Source organism: Hipposideros armiger, unplaced genomic scaffold (assembly GCF_001890085.2).
Source record: "Hipposideros armiger isolate ML-2016 unplaced genomic scaffold, ASM189008v1 scaffold_551, whole genome shotgun sequence".
In the NCBI taxonomy this organism is placed as follows: Eukaryota; Metazoa; Chordata; class Mammalia; order Chiroptera; family Hipposideridae; genus Hipposideros; species Hipposideros armiger.
Window position 1 is genome coordinate 975,740 of NW_017731901.1, and position 17,071 is coordinate 992,810.

The 17,071-nt window shown below is 51.7% G+C and overlaps 1 protein-coding gene across 3 annotated transcripts in view; it reads left to right on the top strand.

Moving 5' to 3' along the window:
• The window catches only part of FGD1 (FYVE, RhoGEF and PH domain containing 1), a 32,962-nt gene that overhangs the window by 3,339 nt on the left and 12,552 nt on the right, over positions 1-17,071 (top strand). For 2 of the 3 annotated variants that reach the window (XM_019669275.1, XM_019669276.1), the window contains 5 exons: positions 12,877-13,050; positions 13,358-13,535; positions 13,662-14,100; positions 15,372-15,461; positions 16,146-16,294. In XM_019669275.1, coding sequence (XP_019524820.1) covers positions 12,877-13,050; positions 13,358-13,535; positions 13,662-14,100; positions 15,372-15,461; positions 16,146-16,294 — 1,030 coding nt within the window. Of the gene's footprint in view, positions 1-10,738; positions 10,800-12,876; positions 13,051-13,357; positions 13,536-13,661; positions 14,101-15,371; positions 15,462-16,145; positions 16,295-17,071 lie in introns of those variants that run through there. The other variant, XM_019669277.1, reaches the window with a different exon arrangement.

Sequence of the window (17,071 nt, forward strand, 5' to 3'; positions counted from 1 at the left end):
TCAATTGAAGGGTTGAAACATTTTAGTACACGTGTTAAGATTTCTGTGTGCCTGCTGACTTCCTCCTTCAGACAGCTGGGGCCTTTATTGAATCACCATCCTTAGGGCCCAGTGGCCCATCCTGGGTCAGGGAGGGGTACTTTTTAAACTAATATTTATATCTTATCCATGTGAAGAGCCTTGAATTGTTTCAGAGTGCTTTCTCTTTTAGTTACCCTGATTCTTGTTGGGGGGGGATGAGATTGTTGTTATGCTCATTTCCCAGATTGATACAACCTATGGCCTCTTTGGGTTACTGAGATAACCCAGTGAGATGCCAGAGAGGGCTTTGAGAGTCAGAAAGGAGTTCCCAGGTGTAGGTTTGCTCATAGAGATTTGGGGGGAACCCTACCCTATTCCTCAGGGTTGAGGACTAGAATATCCTTCCAGATGCTGAGTCGGGGGGTAGTTTGGGGCCTGGGGCATCCTCAGAGACTCCAGGAGTTACAATTGGAGCTGGGAAGGCCCCTAGACACCATCTTGTTCTGGGTTTCCCAAACTAGGTGTGCATCAGAATCCCTTGTTGACTTTGAAAAAATAAATGTGATTCCTGGACTCTACCCCAGAGCTCCAGGATCTTGGAGTTGCAACGCTCCCCAGGTGATTCTGCTGCACCGCCTACAGTGGGAACCGCTGGTCAAGCCCATTTCCCAGTTGGAGCAGCGGAGGCTCAGAGGCAATTTAGCCATGGTTCAACAGTGACTCAGCACCATTAGATCCAAGGGAATGCATCAGCCGCCCCTCTGAAACCCTGCCCCCGACGCCCTCTGTGGGCCTCAGGCATTCCCAACCCCAAAGGTAGCATGCGATCTAAGCTACAGAAAACGAGCCAAGCTCTCCCTCCCGTAACACGAACACTGGCTGCCTCAGTTTACTCTCTATGCCCAGCTCTCTTGAGTGGCTGCTATTTGGCAATAGAAGCTGGAAGGCAGCTGCAGTTCTGGGACTTGAGGAAGAGGAGATCCTGGCATCAACAGTGCCCAGGCCAGGGCCCAGCCCTAAGAAAGGGCTCTAGAAGTGGTGTCAGCATGATTTGTAGAGCTAGGAGGAACATGGGGAGCAGTTCATGCAGGAAGTTTGGTAGGAGCAAAGGCACTGAGACATGGGGCATCCAGGGGCCTGGGGCTGGTATTGGGAGGAATGGAGGGTGAAGGCTGGCAAAGGGACTTGATGCTGAGGGCAAAGGGCAACCAATGCAGGGTTTATTAAATAGGGGAATGATGTGCTCAGATGTTTGAGTGTGTGAGAGACCCCCATAGCTACATGTGGAGAGTAGATAAGAAGGGCGTAAGAGTGGGAGCAGGGAGACAGGCAAGCAGAGGTTGCAGTCAGCACAGCAAGAGGTGATGGTAGCCTTGTTTGAGCTGTGGCAGGGTAAGACCTAAGAGAGAGATGTTTAGGTGCTAGCTCTGGCAGGCCTTGGTGGTGGCTTGTATATAGAGGCAAAGGAAGAGGGAAAAGTCCAGGATGAGTCTGGCTTGTTTTCTGAAACCAACTGTAGTGACCTGGTGGATGGTGGTGGGGTCTTCGACATGTAAAAGAAGAAGCAGGTTTGGGGGATGATACTAGTTGTGTTTGAGACATATTGAGTTTGACAGGCCTGGGGGGACATCCAGGTGGACGTGGCCAGCAGGCATTAGGATATAGGGTTGGAAAGCTCAGAAGAGAAGTCTTGGCCGGAGATGTTTGGGAGTTCTCACCGCCAGCGTGTACCACGGACCACACAGCAGCTCATGGGGAAAGTGTGCATAGTTCTACGGGCCAGTCGCATCTTTGAAGAGAAAGATAGTGAGGTCAGCAGTCACACTTGCTCTGATGGAACATTCAATACCTGCCCAAACTTTGCCTTACAGATAGATGTCTTGGGGGGCACTTTTGAAAGCATATGTGCATAAAGTGGAAACCCAGTTCCCATACACTCAGGGCAATGGCTGTTGCAAAGACCTGAAGCCGCACTCCTGAAAACCAAGTCATATGTTGGTAAAGTAAATTCCTGTAGCTCCCTCAATGTTCACCCTATTGAGAGCATCCTGAGTGGCCATAGAGGGAAGCTCAGGGTAAGGTAAGGAGGTAAGGTAAAGAGAAGAGGTGGCTCACAATGGGAGGGGGTGGTGGGCTCTGCTGGGGATTTTTGGAGAGCAGCAGTTTGAGATTTCAAGGGAGTGTCTGAGAAAAGACCTTGATTTGGTTCCTAGTCAGCTGGGGCCTTCCAAACAAACAACGAAATGTAAAGACTTGGGTAGCTGGGAAAGGGACTTCCCCAAACAGGAGTAAAAGAATTGAAGTTTCCAAGTTGCAGATGGTTGGCATCCCCATTCCTTGGTCCTTTCAGGTGCCTCTGTCCCTGGGGCAAGGCCCAGCTGGGGCTATCTGCTCCCTCAAAGGGGAGTGGCAGCTAACAGTACCCCAGACAGAATCAAGCTATGGCTTTTGGGGGGCCAGTTAGCTAAATGCCTTAGGCAGATGTGGAGCTGGCCAGACGCTGGCTGGGTGGGGCTAAGACCTGTCTGGAACAAGGGCTGGAAGCACAGTCTGCCACTGGCCAGCCCTGCAGAGTTAAGTTCCCTCATCTGGAGAGGAGATATCCTGGTAGCAATGAGTCCAGCCTGTCTAGGCTCCCAATACCCAGTTCCTTGGACCTAGAAGGTATCACACCTCCGAAAGGTACCTCAGAACACACACAGGGCTGGAAACAAGGCTGTTGGCCAGCCATGAAGGAGCCTCAGCATTCTTGGCTCTGCCATTGGTTCACCAAGCCCTCGGGCCTCCCTTCCACCCTTTGGGCCTTAGTTTCCCCAGTTGTAAGTTGTGGATCTGATCATTGCATTTGTCTGGCATATAATAGGGTGTCAGTAAATACTTGGTGAGCAGTTAAGGGGGTGATAGGGGAGAAAGGAGGGCATTTCTTCATTTAACAAATATTTATTGAGTACTTACTATGTGCTTGGCCTTGTGCGAGGTGCTGGGTGGGCAAGAAAGCAGGCACAACCCCTGTCTTCATGGAGCTCCTTTCTAGCAGGGAAGACAAATAGACAACTAATTCCAAGCATAGATGTTGCAGGAACATATGAGGAGGGGGTAGGTAAGGAAAAGAGGACACTTGAGTTGAGACCTGAAGGAAAAATAGTCCAGAGGTAAGGAGAAGCGGAAAAGCTGTTCAGGCCAAGGGACTGACATGTGCCAAAGCCTGAGGCGGAAGAGAGCACTTTCGAGGAACAGACAAGAGGCCATTGTGGCTGCCGGATGGGGGCAGGGAAGTGTTCCTGAGCTGGGCCTTCAATGTCCCCATGCTCAGGAGTTTGGAGTTCACCCCGAGGCAAAGCAAAGGGAGCCCTTCACTGGGCTGCAAGAATTGAAGGGGGACTGTTTTCACAAGCTGGTTGTGGTGTGGAGAGTGCCTAGTGGAGGGCCCTGAAGCATGAGAGGGAAACCAGGTAGGCAGGGGTGGGAAAATGTATGTATAGATTCAAGAGCTGCTAAGAAGTCGAGTCTGCAAGATTGGGGTCTGGTTGGATGTGAGTTGAGGGAGAGGGAGGAGTCACGGGAAAAGCATTGCCTCTGGCTAGGGGAGCTGGGTGACTAGAGGTGCCATTCCTGGGATGGGGAAGGCAGGAGGAGGGGCCATTGAGGGGCTGGGGTAGCGGCATGGTTTAGGGTGCACTGAGTCTCGGGAGCCTGAGGACGCGACACCTAGGTGGTGGTGCCCAGTGGATATCGGCTGTGCGCATCCTGCTTCAGAGTCAGACATGGGGGTTTGGGGCACAGGTGTGTGGGTGAGGCCCAGGGAGGGAGTGGCAGGTTCTGCCGGGTGCTGGCAGCTTCTAACCCTTCAGGGCGCTTCCCAGTGCAGGGAAGGGGTTAAGTCACTGCGGGATGGCTCCTGGGGAAAGCGGGAAAAGAGAGGCTGGCAGGGCTGGCCCCAAGGAGCTGCAGCTGGCATAGAAGCCCTTCCACCTGGGCGCGCTAAGCCCGCACCACCACCTTCGCCTTTACCTTCACCTCCCCTGCTCCCCCTCCAGCTTCTGCCCAGCTCCCCTAGGCTGGGCCTCCCAGCCTAATACTTTCCAGGTGTGGACACAGCCCCTCCCCCACCCCGTGGCGGCTGGGAAGGGGGCTGGGAGGGGGCCGGGAAGGTGTGGGTCTCCCACTGCATCTCTTTGGGCCTCCAGCCTCCAGATCCCCCCAACTGCTCTGCCTGGATAATTCCTTCAGGAATCTCTGCTCCCTGTGACTCTGGCAGGATAAGGCAGTGGTGAGAGTCCCCCAGATCCAGCCCTGCTACTTTCTAGCTTCATGTGACCTTGGGTCAGTCACCTCCTGTCTCTGAGCCTTGGTTTTCTCACCTAGAACATGGGGTTATCATCCCCACCACCTAGGGCTATTGTACGGATTAAATGCCACAGGTAAAGCCTGCAGCACTCATGACGGCACATTGTAACCATGCTCAACAAATGGGCCTGGCCTGCCCTTTCTGTCTCTGCCCCTTTGCCTCTCTTGGGCCTGCATCCCTCACTGTCTCTGTCTCCTTCCTGATTTACCCCTGATTTTTCTGTCTCCCTCTGTAGCTGTCCGGTTCTCTGGGTCTCTGTAGTTTTCTTGTTTTCTCTCTCCCTTGTCTTTGTCCCAGTCTGTCTTTTTCCTTCATAATCTCTCAATGTGGCCAACTCTCAATTTTGACCAGGCCTCTGGTGAGGGGGGAGGGAAGATGGGTGGGTGTTGGGGTCCCTGGGGTCACACACAGCAGGGGTCAGGGGAGCCATCCCTAGTGGCTTTGTCCTCACTGGGAGGGAAACCCCAGCCAGCGTGGCAGCCCCAGCACCCGCTAATTACTGCCCCCAGCGCTCCCAGCTGCAGCTCCACTCCACTCCCTTCCCTTCCTGTCCTCTCAAGTCCCCAGCCCCTCCCGGGGGGTGGAGCTACCACCCCCATCCTTCTCTGCCCTTAGGTCTAGAGACACTGGGAGGAGGTAGCCAGGCCCTCACAAGCAATCTAGCAACCAGAAGAGGGAAGGGCTGCCTGTGCTCCCATGTGGCTGTGGTGTGTGTGTATGTGTGTGTGTTCGCGCGCGCGTGCATGCATGTGCCTGGCTGCCTGGCTGTCTTTGTCCCTGTGGGTCTGTTTTGTGTATATCTTAATGTTCTTATTTCTGTTTGACTTTGTGTGTGTTTGATTGTGTGTCTGTATAGGCGTATATGTCTACACGTGTCTTTGGGTTTGTATGTGTTGTTGTATGTTCCTGTATACATGGGTGTGTGTCACCTTGACTCTGTCTAAACCCCTGGGAGTTTCTAGATGTTTCTATATATGGGTATCTGTATATAGATCGTGTGTGTGAGTGCGTGCGTGCGTGCATGTGTGTGTGTGTGTGTTTCTGTGATAGTGTCCATCTCAGTATGCCCCCTAGTATCTTAGTGGTGGTGGTTTGTATGTGTGTGTGTGTGGGGGGGTGCCTGCCTGTCTTTTGCCTTTTCCTGCCCCTTCCTTCTCTTCTGGAACCTTCTTGCAAACCCATGCTCTCAGTTCACTCTTTATTTCCCTACCCCTAATATCCACACCTTTGCTCACTTTCTTCCCTTGCCTGCAGGACCATGCCCAGTCAGTCTATACCTATAAAAACACACCCCATCCTGGATGGCTGAATTCAAAAACCACCTCCTTTACAAAGTCACCTCACCTCCCCCCATCCAAATGTGATTTATTTCCCAACTCAGCAAACATTGACTGAGGATGTGCTCTGTGACTCTAGACACAGGCACACTTGAGCTCCAGTCCCAGGTCAACCACTTCTGGCTGTGTACCCTCAGGCAAGTTATTTTGCTTCTCTGTGCCTTAGTTTCCTCATCTATAAAACAGAGCTAATAGCACACAGGGTTGTTAGGAAAGTGCAATACACGAAAGTGTCAACACAATGCCTGGCTCAGAGTAGGTGCTCAACAAACAGTTGAATCACCATACCATATGTCCTCCACTAAAAAGTGAACACCTTGAGTTCCAGAGAGTTCTGAAAGTTCTTGTAATTCCCTGCTCTCTTCTCCAGGAGTCCTTCCCAGGGCAGAATGTGAACTGGACCAGACAGAACAAAAGGCAGATTCCAATTAAGGGAACTGCTGACAAGTGTTGCATGAGCCAGCTCACTGAGCTTGCTCAGGTCCAGAGGAGACTGGGCCCTTGGCGGGGTGGGGGGTGGGGGGGGGGAACGACACCATCAAGGCTGCCCCCCAAGAGCCAGAACACATAAGATAGGGCAGGAGGTAAACAGCAGAAGTGGATGGGGCTTTAAGGACCATGTAACTGGGATATTGCAAAGTGGTGGCCCACAAGTGGAATTTGATTCACAAATTTCATTTGGCCTACTCATTGTTTTTAAAATTAGGAGATTTCACATAAAACTCTGGATTTCTGGTTTTCTCGAAATATTGGAAAATCTAAAAATAAATACAGGGCCTCGTTACTGCAAGGTGACAATTAGATGGATGGGAAGAGCTGCTGTCTCTATTTTGGGTGAGGTTTACCCCAGTCCTCACCATTCCCTATTGCCTTAGACTGTCCCATTTGACCGAAAGGTCCACACTTTACAAAAACATCCTTCACTTGACAGAAGGGGCCTCACTTTACAAAAAAGTTCCTCTGTTTTTCTGAAGAGTTTTCTATTTTGTCAAAGAGTCTTTCATTTACAGACAGGTCATCCATTTTACAAAAGGGTCTTTACTTTATAGAACTCTTCCTCACTTTACAGAATGTCCCTCCACTTTGAAGAAGCATTCTCCATTTTGTAGAAATTTCTCCATTTTAAAGAGAATTGATCCATTTTGCAGGAGGGAACACTCTGGGAAGCTCCTTACTTGCTGGAGCTTTTCCCAAAAAAGTGCCTTCACTCTGTAGAGGGTGCCTCCGTTTTTCTGCAGAGTCCTTATGCTCAGAAGACCAGTCTGGTTCAGGGAAGGAACTTTCCAGCCACCCACAGGGTTCCTCTTCACTTCTCACATTTGACAGAGCTTTGTGTTTCAACTTTCAGAGAGAACATGTGCCAGGTCAAGCAAGGCCTGGGTGCAGTCTGGCCACAAAGGTGGAGTGGGGCAGCTGGGCTGGACCTCATGTTCAAAGGGCAGGTGGGAAAAGGTGGGGGAGTTCTGCCTTTATTCCAGCTTTTTTCTCAAGCCCAGGGACCCCTTCCCTCCATGGAGCTGGCTTCCCAAAATTAACATTCTTATTTGTTGTTTTTCATTCTTCTCCACTCCCTCTTTCCCTGCCTCCTACCCCACCACACCCCCAGGAATTCCAGTGGTCCCTGGGGCCTACCTCTCAGCCTGGAGAGGCAGAGATCTGGGAGTGCTTTGGGGATCAGGAGGCCTGAGTGCTGGGGCTGGCTTTGGCCCACTCTAGCATCTCATCATTTCCTCACAGTGAGGAGCACACACATATTCTCTCCATTTTGCAGATGGGGAAATTGGGGTCTAGAGCTGGGAAGTGACGCCCCAGGTCACCAGGGAGTTAAAGACCTGGCCGAGGTCCAGTCTGAGGCCCTATTAGCTGACTTGAAATTAAGCCAAAACTAGAGCTGGGAGAAGGGAGAGGGGTGCTGCTGGCCGGGGAGAGGGAAAGTTGGGAGCTGAAATTCCCAGAAAGAGGTAAGGGAGAATCAGGGGCTCGTTTCCTTGGATATATGTGGTCCTTGTCCTCAAACTCAGCAAGAGGGCAGATCTGCTCTTCCAGTAAGCCCAGAAGCAGGGGCTCAATGCACCTACCAATCAGGAGCATGCAGCAACCAGAAACAACTTTTGGAAAGATTTTGCTGTTCCGATAACAATAAGGTGGGAAAATTCAAAACTACGGTATTTTTAACATTTACTTTGCATTTTTATATGGCTTATCACTTGAATTAAATTTGAATGGGGAAGGTGAGGCACTGTGGACTTTTCACTGCCACCTGCCTCTAGCAGGAATCCCCACCCTGACCAGAGGTGGAATTGTCCTAGAGAGAGCTGGATTTTGTGTCTGTCTCTGGCTGGTTTGCTCTTGTTTCTCAGTGTGTCGATAGCTTTGTGTTGGGTTGCAGCCTGGAGCCTGAGGGTTTATGTTATCGGTGTGAGTGTATCTGTGTGAGGAGGGTCTAGTCTTTGCATGTGCGGTTCTGTGGGCTTTCAAGTTTAACCCACGTTGCTTTGTGGATGGGGGGCACTATGCCCTTTCCCTCCATTGTCTCATGGACTCCCAAAACCAAGGAGCTGTGATTATCATCCTATTTTCCAGACAAGGAAACTGAGACTCAGATAGCTGGAGAGGCTTGCCCAGGGTCACACAGCTAGTAAACGGGGGTGTTGGGAGTTAACCTTCATCGGTGTGAACCAGCTGTTTCTAATGAAAGTGCCACAACACCTTAACTCATGCAGTCCAGTCAGCGAGTGTGATTATGTCACCCTTCTTTGGAATAGCCAAGTACCATTGGTGTTTTAAGTATTGACTTTGTGTTTTAATAAATAAGACCAGTTTCAAGTTTATCCCTGAAATAATGTCACTGTCAAGAGCACTTAAGAGCCTACTGCAGGGAAATTGGGTAGAGTTCGCATCTTGCCTGAGGCTTAAGTGAACAAGAGTCCAGGGGGCCCTGGTTCCCAGGTGCCACCTCGGAGTCCTGGCTCTGCCTCATTTGCTCAAATCCCTGCTTGACTAGGGTTGCTAGAATTCACCCAAAAAAGTTCCGTTAGATTTGAATTTCAGATATACAACAAATAATTTTTAGTATGGCATATTAAGTTTTTAGTATAAGTATGCATGAGACATGCTTATACTAAGAAATTATTCATTGTTTATCTGAAATTCAAATTGAACTGGGCAGCCTGTATTTTATCTGGCCACCCTGTGGCTGGCCTCTTCCTCCCCTGAGCTTCCCCAGTCCCTACAGGCTGACCCCCTTGTACTTCCTGAGCTGCTCTTATCTTCTCCCGAATGCAAGTCTCTCCTCTTTGTGGATTGGGAGCTCCCTGAGGGTCAGGATCAAGATTGTCTTCCAGCCTGCTGAGAGCTTGCCAGGGGGCACAGCTCTGCGATTCTCAGATTCTCACGCTGTGCATAGTTAGTGTGGGGCTGGGTACCCTTTCACAAAGTGGTATGAGGTTTGGTGGTGTGACTTTGTGTGGGGGGAGGGCCCTTTGTTGCTTCTGCTCCAGTGGGCGCTGGGGACTGGTAAACCTAGTGGTAGAGGACCCTGTCAGGTGCATAGATGTGGATGTGTGTGCATTTATGAGAGAGAGAATGTTGTGGGTTGTCAACCACAACAAATGGGCTGGAGAAAAGCAATGCAGGGCCTAGCTGGCTGGGGAGGGAACCGGGCAATAGGAAGGGCTGTGCTATCTAGGAAGGGGGAAGCCTCCCCTTGAGCTTCCCTAGAGCAGGGATGGGATTTTCACATCCCCCAGCACAGTGACCAGGCTCAGAGCAGGGCTCCGAAATACTTGAGGGATTCAATGAAGCCGAGGGAAGCCAGAAAGTCCAGCAGGTCATGAGGTGCCACAGAGGCCTAGCTGAGAAGTTCCTATTTTCCCCATGGGAGTTACAGAAGGTTCTTGTGCAAGTAAGTGGCCTTACCTGAGCTGAAGGTTCATGCAGCCACCTGGAGGGAGCAAGACCTGGGGCTAAGGGGCCCACTGAGGAAAAACAGGAGACAGGAATATAGGCAGAAGGACAGGGAAGGGCAGCACTGAATAGGAGAGGGAGGGGTCTTGAACCTTCTTTCTGTCAGTGGAACCTGGCCTGGTTCTTGGCCAGGCCAGGCTCCTGAACTGGAACCCTGCTGTTCATCTCCCTGTGGCAGGCTTGGGGTCTTTGCTCTCCCTAGGCACACTGCAGGTCACGACTTCTGAAATATTGAGTACACCCCTGCTCCTCCTGGTTCCCCTCTTTTCCAGCTTCCCCTTGGAGAGCATGGTTAAGAAAGGAGTCCAATCCAGAACTGGCAGACCTCTGAAAGTCTGCCATTGACTGGCTGTGTGATCTCGGGCAAGTCACTGCCCCTCTCTTTGCCTTCATCTCCTCATTAGAAACTGGGCCGACAATCCCCGTCCCTCTCACCTGGGAATCCAGGGTGTCCCAGAATATTTTAATTTCATTCAGCCTCCCATTCTGAAGGGCTGCCTGCACAGAGGCAGAGAGAAAGGAAAGGCAGGCCCATGTATGGGCTCCCAGGTGAGGTGGGTGAGGAGGGAGAAGAGGGTGAGCCAGAGCAGGGCCGCAGAGGGTGGTATGGTTACCCTATCCCCAGGACAAGCCTTGGAGCAGAGGGAGAGAAGCCCCAGCCAGGGGCCCTGCTGCCCTGCACAGATTGGGTGAGGAGGGCTTGCCCAGGGAGGCCTGTCTGCTTTGAGATGTGGAGACCGGGCCAAGTGGGCTTCTCCAGGCCCGAGGAAGCAGACAAGGGGCACCTGGGACTCCTGCACTTTTGTGTGTGTCTCTGGGAGGGGTCTCTGCCCAGTGTAGTGCCTGGCTTTCTCTTTGGATCTCTGGGCCTGTCGGCTACTCTCTGTGTCTCTCACTTTGTCTGACCATGTGTCTCACGAACTATGTCTGTGCGTGTGCCACCCTCCGGGTGATTCATCCTCCTCAACCCCACGCCTAAGGGGAGGGCAGGGCAGGACCAGGCCAGGATGTGCTGAGCCTGGCAGGGTGAGCAGGCCAGCTGAGCTGAGAGGAGCACCTCCTCCCTCCCTGCCAGGGCCCTCCTGCTCAGGTGGGAAAGGAAGTGAGGAAATGGCACCCAAAGCAAGGTACAGGGTAGGGGAGGGGGGTCTCAGTCTTGGGCTGGGGCACCGGGTTCCCTCAGGGCTGGGAAGGGACCATGACCTGAGTCCCCTGGGGCCTACCTGGCTGGACCATGGACAGGGTGGAGTCAGGGACCCAGGGAAGCTGCTGGAACCCTGGGGGTTGGGTTACTCCTTCCCTCCAGGACTAGGAGACCAAAAATTCCCTGTGAGTCTTTTTTGCCTATGTGACCCTGTAGGGTGTCTCTCTGTGTGTTTAGCTGTATTATTTTTGTAACAGAGGCCACATGACCGATTAGACCAGGAGGCAAGTGGTGTGTGTGTGTGTGTGTGTGTGTGTGTGTGTGTGTGTAGCACGTGTGTATGCCTGAGCCCACAAGACCCAGGGACACCATGGACGTGCTTGTTTCGTGAGTATGATCTAACAGATTATGCCATGTGTCTGTGATTGTGTCTCTGTGCTCTTGGGTACATGGTAGTGTATGACTTTGTGCTGTTTTGCCACTGTGTGAGGTTGTCTGACATAATGACCCTGTGTGGCTGTCGTCTTTGTGACTGTGAACCTGCAACACCATATTTTGGTGTGTATGATATTCTGTGACCCTGCAATTGTGAGACACATTATAAGTGACACTGCATAACTTTGTGACTCGGTGGAACCATATTTGAGGAGTATATAAGTGGGTATATGATGATAAGTGGTTGAGTGATTGTTGTGTGAGGCTATTTGTGAAATGGCAGGCTTGCCCTTGTGTGGCTATGTCTTTGTGACTGTACATGACCATGTTTGCCAGTGTGCGTGATACTGTAAGGCTGTGTAATAATATGTGAGGTTGTGACTGTGGGTCTTTATGACTATGTATGACCAGGCTTTCAGGAGCGTGACGGCATGTGATTGGATGTTTGAATTTGTGTAGCCTTGCAGTTGTGTGAAACCATGTAAATGACACCATGTGTCTCTGTGACTGAGTGGGCGCATTTGTGACTGGTCATGTGTGAGACTGTGACACAGGGTAACAGACCCTCTGTGGCTGTGCGAGGCCATGTGGCTGTGGCACAGCAAAACCGACATCATGTGTGGATGGAAGCTCTTGACTGCCGCTTGTTCTCTTGTTCTCATACCTGTTTGCCTGCCTCCTTCCCTACACACCGGCTTTTCATGGCTCCCTTCTGCCCCCAGAATGGTCACCTGGCTCTTCAGCCTGTCATCCAGGCCTTGCCCTCTCCGCTGTGGCCCCTACTGACTTCTCTAGCATCGGAGATCCCCTACAGCTCCCTGCCCAGCCAAGCCCACCTGAGCCCCACACCCCTTCCCTCAGGACATGCCATCCCTGGGGCATTCCCTCACTGCCTTCCACACCAAATCTTTTCTCCCAAGTGTGAGAGCCAAAGACAGAGGTGGGTTTAGGGAGCCCACAGTGAAGGAAGAAGGACAGTGCAAAAACGCCTCCCTTTTCTGAATTTGTTGTTTGCTGTCTTAAAGCTATTCCTGTGACCTGAACTCTGGGTGCTGGGTGGGTGTGAGTGTGAGTGAGAGTGAGTGTGTGTGTGTGTGTGTGTGTGTGTGTGTGTGTGTGTAAGTAGAGGAGAGTAGTGCAGATTAATAAGAAACTGGGATTTTAGGGAGCAAACCTTTTGCTCATGAAATACAATTTTGTCATTTGCCAGCATACTCAGCTATATAAAATTGTAGACAAGGAAGTCCACATAGCGTCAGGACCTTAAGAAAAAGGGTGAAGAATGGTTTAGGCTCAGCGTACCCACTTGGCTATACACAAACTATACGGTGCTCACTCGCACCTCCACTGGCTTCAAGTCCCAAGTAAATAATGCCTGCTGACATACAAGGAATCAATGTATTGATCACAAACAACTCTTGTCTATTGATGAAAATGGCCAGCCACAGCGCTGGGCCTGGCTGCCCATCGGTGGGCTGGGTTAGGGGCTTCTCAGAAAAGTACTATGGCCAGGGAAGGGGCTCAGAGAAATTCGAAACCCCAGATAACCTGCTAAGACTTGCTACTCCCCAGCCCCCTTTGTAGTAACGTCAGTCACGTCACATCCAGTTTCTCCCTTTCTGCAGGGATGCATCAGGGAAATCGGATCCTGGTTAAAAGTTTATCCCTTGACCCTGGCCAGAGCCTTGAGCCTCATCCAGAAGGTCCCCAGCGGCTTCGCTCAGACCCTGGGCCCCCCACTGAAGCCCCCAGCCAGCGGCCTTCGCCACTGAAGCGGGCACCAGGCCCAAAGCCACAGGGTAAGTGGTTCCAGAGAGGGGCAGATAAGTGGCCTAGGAGAGGGGACAGAGGAAGGGAAAGGTTGGCTAGTGGCAGAGGAGAGGGCCTGTTAGAAGAATAGGAAGCACCATCGTCTAGGAGCAGAGGGCTGTGGCCTGGGACTAGTGGGTACATACTGCTGTTTCACCTCAGGCCTGCTCTGTGCCTACCTCAGGCAAAGGTGTAGACTGGGAGTTTGTGGAGGGGCTTGTGGCCTCCACTCCCCCAGCCACATCCAAACCCAGCTCATTGGGGTCTCCCCTCTCTCTTCTATGTCCGTCTCTCCAGTCCCCCCGAAGCCCAGCTACCTGCAGAATCCCCGGATGCCCCCTCCACCTGAGCCCATCCCCCCTCCACCATCACGACCACTGCCTGCAGACCCTCGAGTGGCCAAGGGCCTGGCCCCCAGAGCAGAGGTCAGCCCCAGTTCTGCAGCAGTATCCTCACTGATTGAGAAATTTGAAAGGTGAGTCTGGTCCCTGGGAGACCCTGTGGGGATGAGGGTGGGCCTGGGGCAGGAAGGACAGTTATAAGACAGGCCTCTTAGTCAAGCTCACACCCTGCCTCCATGTGTGTCCACCACCCACCTCAGAGAGCCTGTGATTGTCGCCTCGGATAGGCCAGCCCCTGGCCCCAGCCCAGGTCCCACAGAGCCAGCCATGTTGCCACAGCCACCCCCGCAACCACCAGTGCCCCAGCTCCCTGAGGGTGAGGCCTCCCGCTGCCTGTTCCTATTGGCTCCTGGGCCCCGGGACGGCGAGAAGGTGCCCAACCGAGACAGCGGCATTGACAGCATCAGCTCACCATCCAACAGCGAGGAGACCTGCTTCGTCAGTGATGACGGGCCCCCCAGCCACAGCCTCTGCCCTGGGCCCCCTGCCCTGGCCAGTGTCCCTGTTGCTTTGGCCGACCCCCACCGGCCCAGCTCCCAGGAGGTTGATAGTGACCTGGAGGAGGAAGATGACGAGGAGGAGGATGAGAAGGACAGAGAAATCCCAGTGCCCCCGATGGAGAGACAGGAGTCTGTGGAGGTACTGACCCGTGTTCACTGGTGGCAGGACCATGGGGAGAAACCAGGAGCCTGGCTGTTCCACTTGGTTCTTCCCCTGTCTCAGTATTTCCTGAAACATAGCATGTTTCCACTTTGGATATTGGGCTTCCCTGGTCTACTGGTACTAAATATGAGTAGCAACCCCTGCCCCACCCCATCACTGTACTTACCAAAATGACCATGCGCAGTTCCAGATGCCCACTTGGAATGTTGTTCTACCCTCATCAGAGAACCACTAGCTCGACCTCAGTTTTTTGCATCTTGATGATGGGCATCTTGGTTGGGGATCTTTAAAGTCCTGTTCTAGCTGGAAAATCCCATGACTCAGTAGCTGTGTGACATGGGGCAAGTCTCCACTCCCCCACCACAAGCCTCAGTTTCCTTATTTGTGAAATGGAAAGTCTCTCACGTCCAGAGAGACTCCTCCACAGTTGTCTCTGGAGGCACAAGAGCTAGAACCCACCAGGGACCTGAGATTGTGGGGATGAAGGCGCTCAGCAGCAGGAATCCCTTTCTGGGCCCCAGCAGCCTAATACTGCTTCCAAAGGCATCCTTAGGTCACAGCCAGAATGCCTGCTCCTCCAGAAAGACCCAGCTCAAATGTGGGAGCCGAGGCCAGGGACTCAGCAAATGTGTGTCCAATGAATAGCATACTGGGCCAACAGGCAATGAGTTTTATACATTTTTAGACTTTTGTGTTTTCTTCCCACCTCAGGTACTCAGCAAGCCTTTGCTGACAGTGAACTGAGTGGGTGAATAAATAGCTATAGTTTACTTAATCTGTAATGTGCTGTTTTATTTACAGTAAATCATTTAATTGTCTCAATTATAAATGGACTTGGGTCCTATTATTATCTGTATGTGTAGATGATGAGACTTAAATAAAGAGCAGTCACACAATTTATGCAAGCTAATGAATGGCAGAGCTAGGATTTGAACCCAGGAAGTCGGACTTCCCAGCCCACATGCCTAACCACTGCACTATGCTGAATGAATAGAGAGAACAGATGGCTGGGAAGAGTGTCCGAGTGAGGGAGTGCATGGCATCAGAATTGAGGGGTGGCCTTTATGATACACTGGGGAGTCAGGGATAAAGATGAGGGGATTATGGGTCTAGGGATGGCAGGTAGGGTTATCTCCCAGTGGCATTAGGTTTAGAGTAGCATTTGAGCTGTTTTGAGAATTCTGAGGGCTTAGGGAAGTGTTAGGGTACAAGAGGATAGATCAACGGTTGCCTCTTCTCCTTTCCAGTTGACCGTGCAACAGAAGGTGTTCCACATTGCCAATGAGCTCCTGCAAACTGAGAAGGCCTATGTTTCCAGGCTCCATCTCCTGGATCAGGTGAATGGCCCTTCAGGGGTCCCGGGACCCTAGGACCTGGTAGGTGGTTGCCAACGAGAAAGTGATAGGGCCTAAGCCCAGCCCTACCATTGGGGCCAGAATCTAGATGGGGTAAGGCTCCTCTCTGACCTTGACCCACATCTGTCCCTGAAGCCAACTCTGATTATGACCCAAACTTGATCTTTGTTCCAACCCTCATTTCTAACCCTGGGTGGGTACACCAGACCTGACTGCAACCCCGACCCAGATCCTGAGTTTACCCCTGGCTGTAAACTAGACCTTGAATCTCATTCTAACACTGACCCCAAATCCACTAGAATCCCAAAGGGTAGGGATTTTCCTCTGCTTTCTTCACTTCCTGGCACACAGTAGGCACTCAAAAATATTTGCTAAATGAATGGATCTAAGTCTAACCTTGTCTCTGATCCTGAATCTAATTCTGACCTTAGCCTGATCCTGACTCCTCATTATTCCAGTGCCTACTTCCAGGTCCTAACCATGACAACCTGAAATCCAACCCCACATATAAGCCTAACTCCGTTCCCTCTCTCCTCAGTCTCAAGACCATGCTGATCCCAAAGGTCCACAGAGCTGCCCACAAACACTGTCCTTGCCTGTAAGCTGCCCCTTCCCCAGCCGAGCCCCAGGCCCAGCTGAGCTGAGCACTCTTGCCCTGCCCCACAGGTGTTCTGTGCCCGGCTGCTGGAAGAAGCTCGGAACCGCAGTTCTTTCCCGGCCGATGTTGTCCACGGCATCTTCTCTAACATCTGCTCGATCTATTGCTTCCACCAGCAGTTCCTGCTGCCTGAGCTAGAGAAGCGCATGGAGGAATGGTGAGGGGCCCCAGAACTAGACTCGCCCACCCTCTGGTGCACTTGCCTGTCGAGCCCAGGCCAGATGTGTGCAGGAGAGTTCATTCCTGCTTGCCCTTTCCTCTCACCTACCACCTGTCACAAAAAGAATCAGGCCCAAGTTCTGCCTTCTAGGCCCTGCCAGTCTAATATGAATAGCAAAACCTTAAAAGTATGAGGGTAAGAGCCAAATTGGCTAGGTTCAAATTCCAGTTCTGCCACTTGTAGCTTTGTGACGTTGAACAAGTTTCTTAAATTACTGTGCTTCAGTTTCCTCTCTCTGAATGGGGGTAATAATAATAACCTATCTTGTAGGGTTGTTTTAAGGATTTGAATGAGTCAATACATGTAGAGAGCTTAAAACAGAACCTGGTATATAATAAGTACTCAATGAATGTGAGCTGTTATTTTTTTATCAGTGCTATTGCAGAGCTGAGAGGGGGAGGCTATGGGAATCCAGGCAAATGGACCAAACCTAGCCTGGGGGTTAGAGAAGGATTCAGGGAGGAGGTATATACCTGAGTTGAGGCCTGAGGTAGAAGGACAGGGTTGACAGGCGGTCTCCTGGCCTCCAGGCTCTCCTCTTCCAATCCATCCTTTAGCGTCTACACCACCTGCCATAGTGGTCTTTGAACAATAGTTAGACCATGTCACTTCCTGCTTAAAATCATCCCCACACTCCCCACACCCACAGGATAAAGTGTGTCCCCCTCACCAGACTGTGACCAGAGAAGGCTGGCATGAAGCCACTTCCTACAT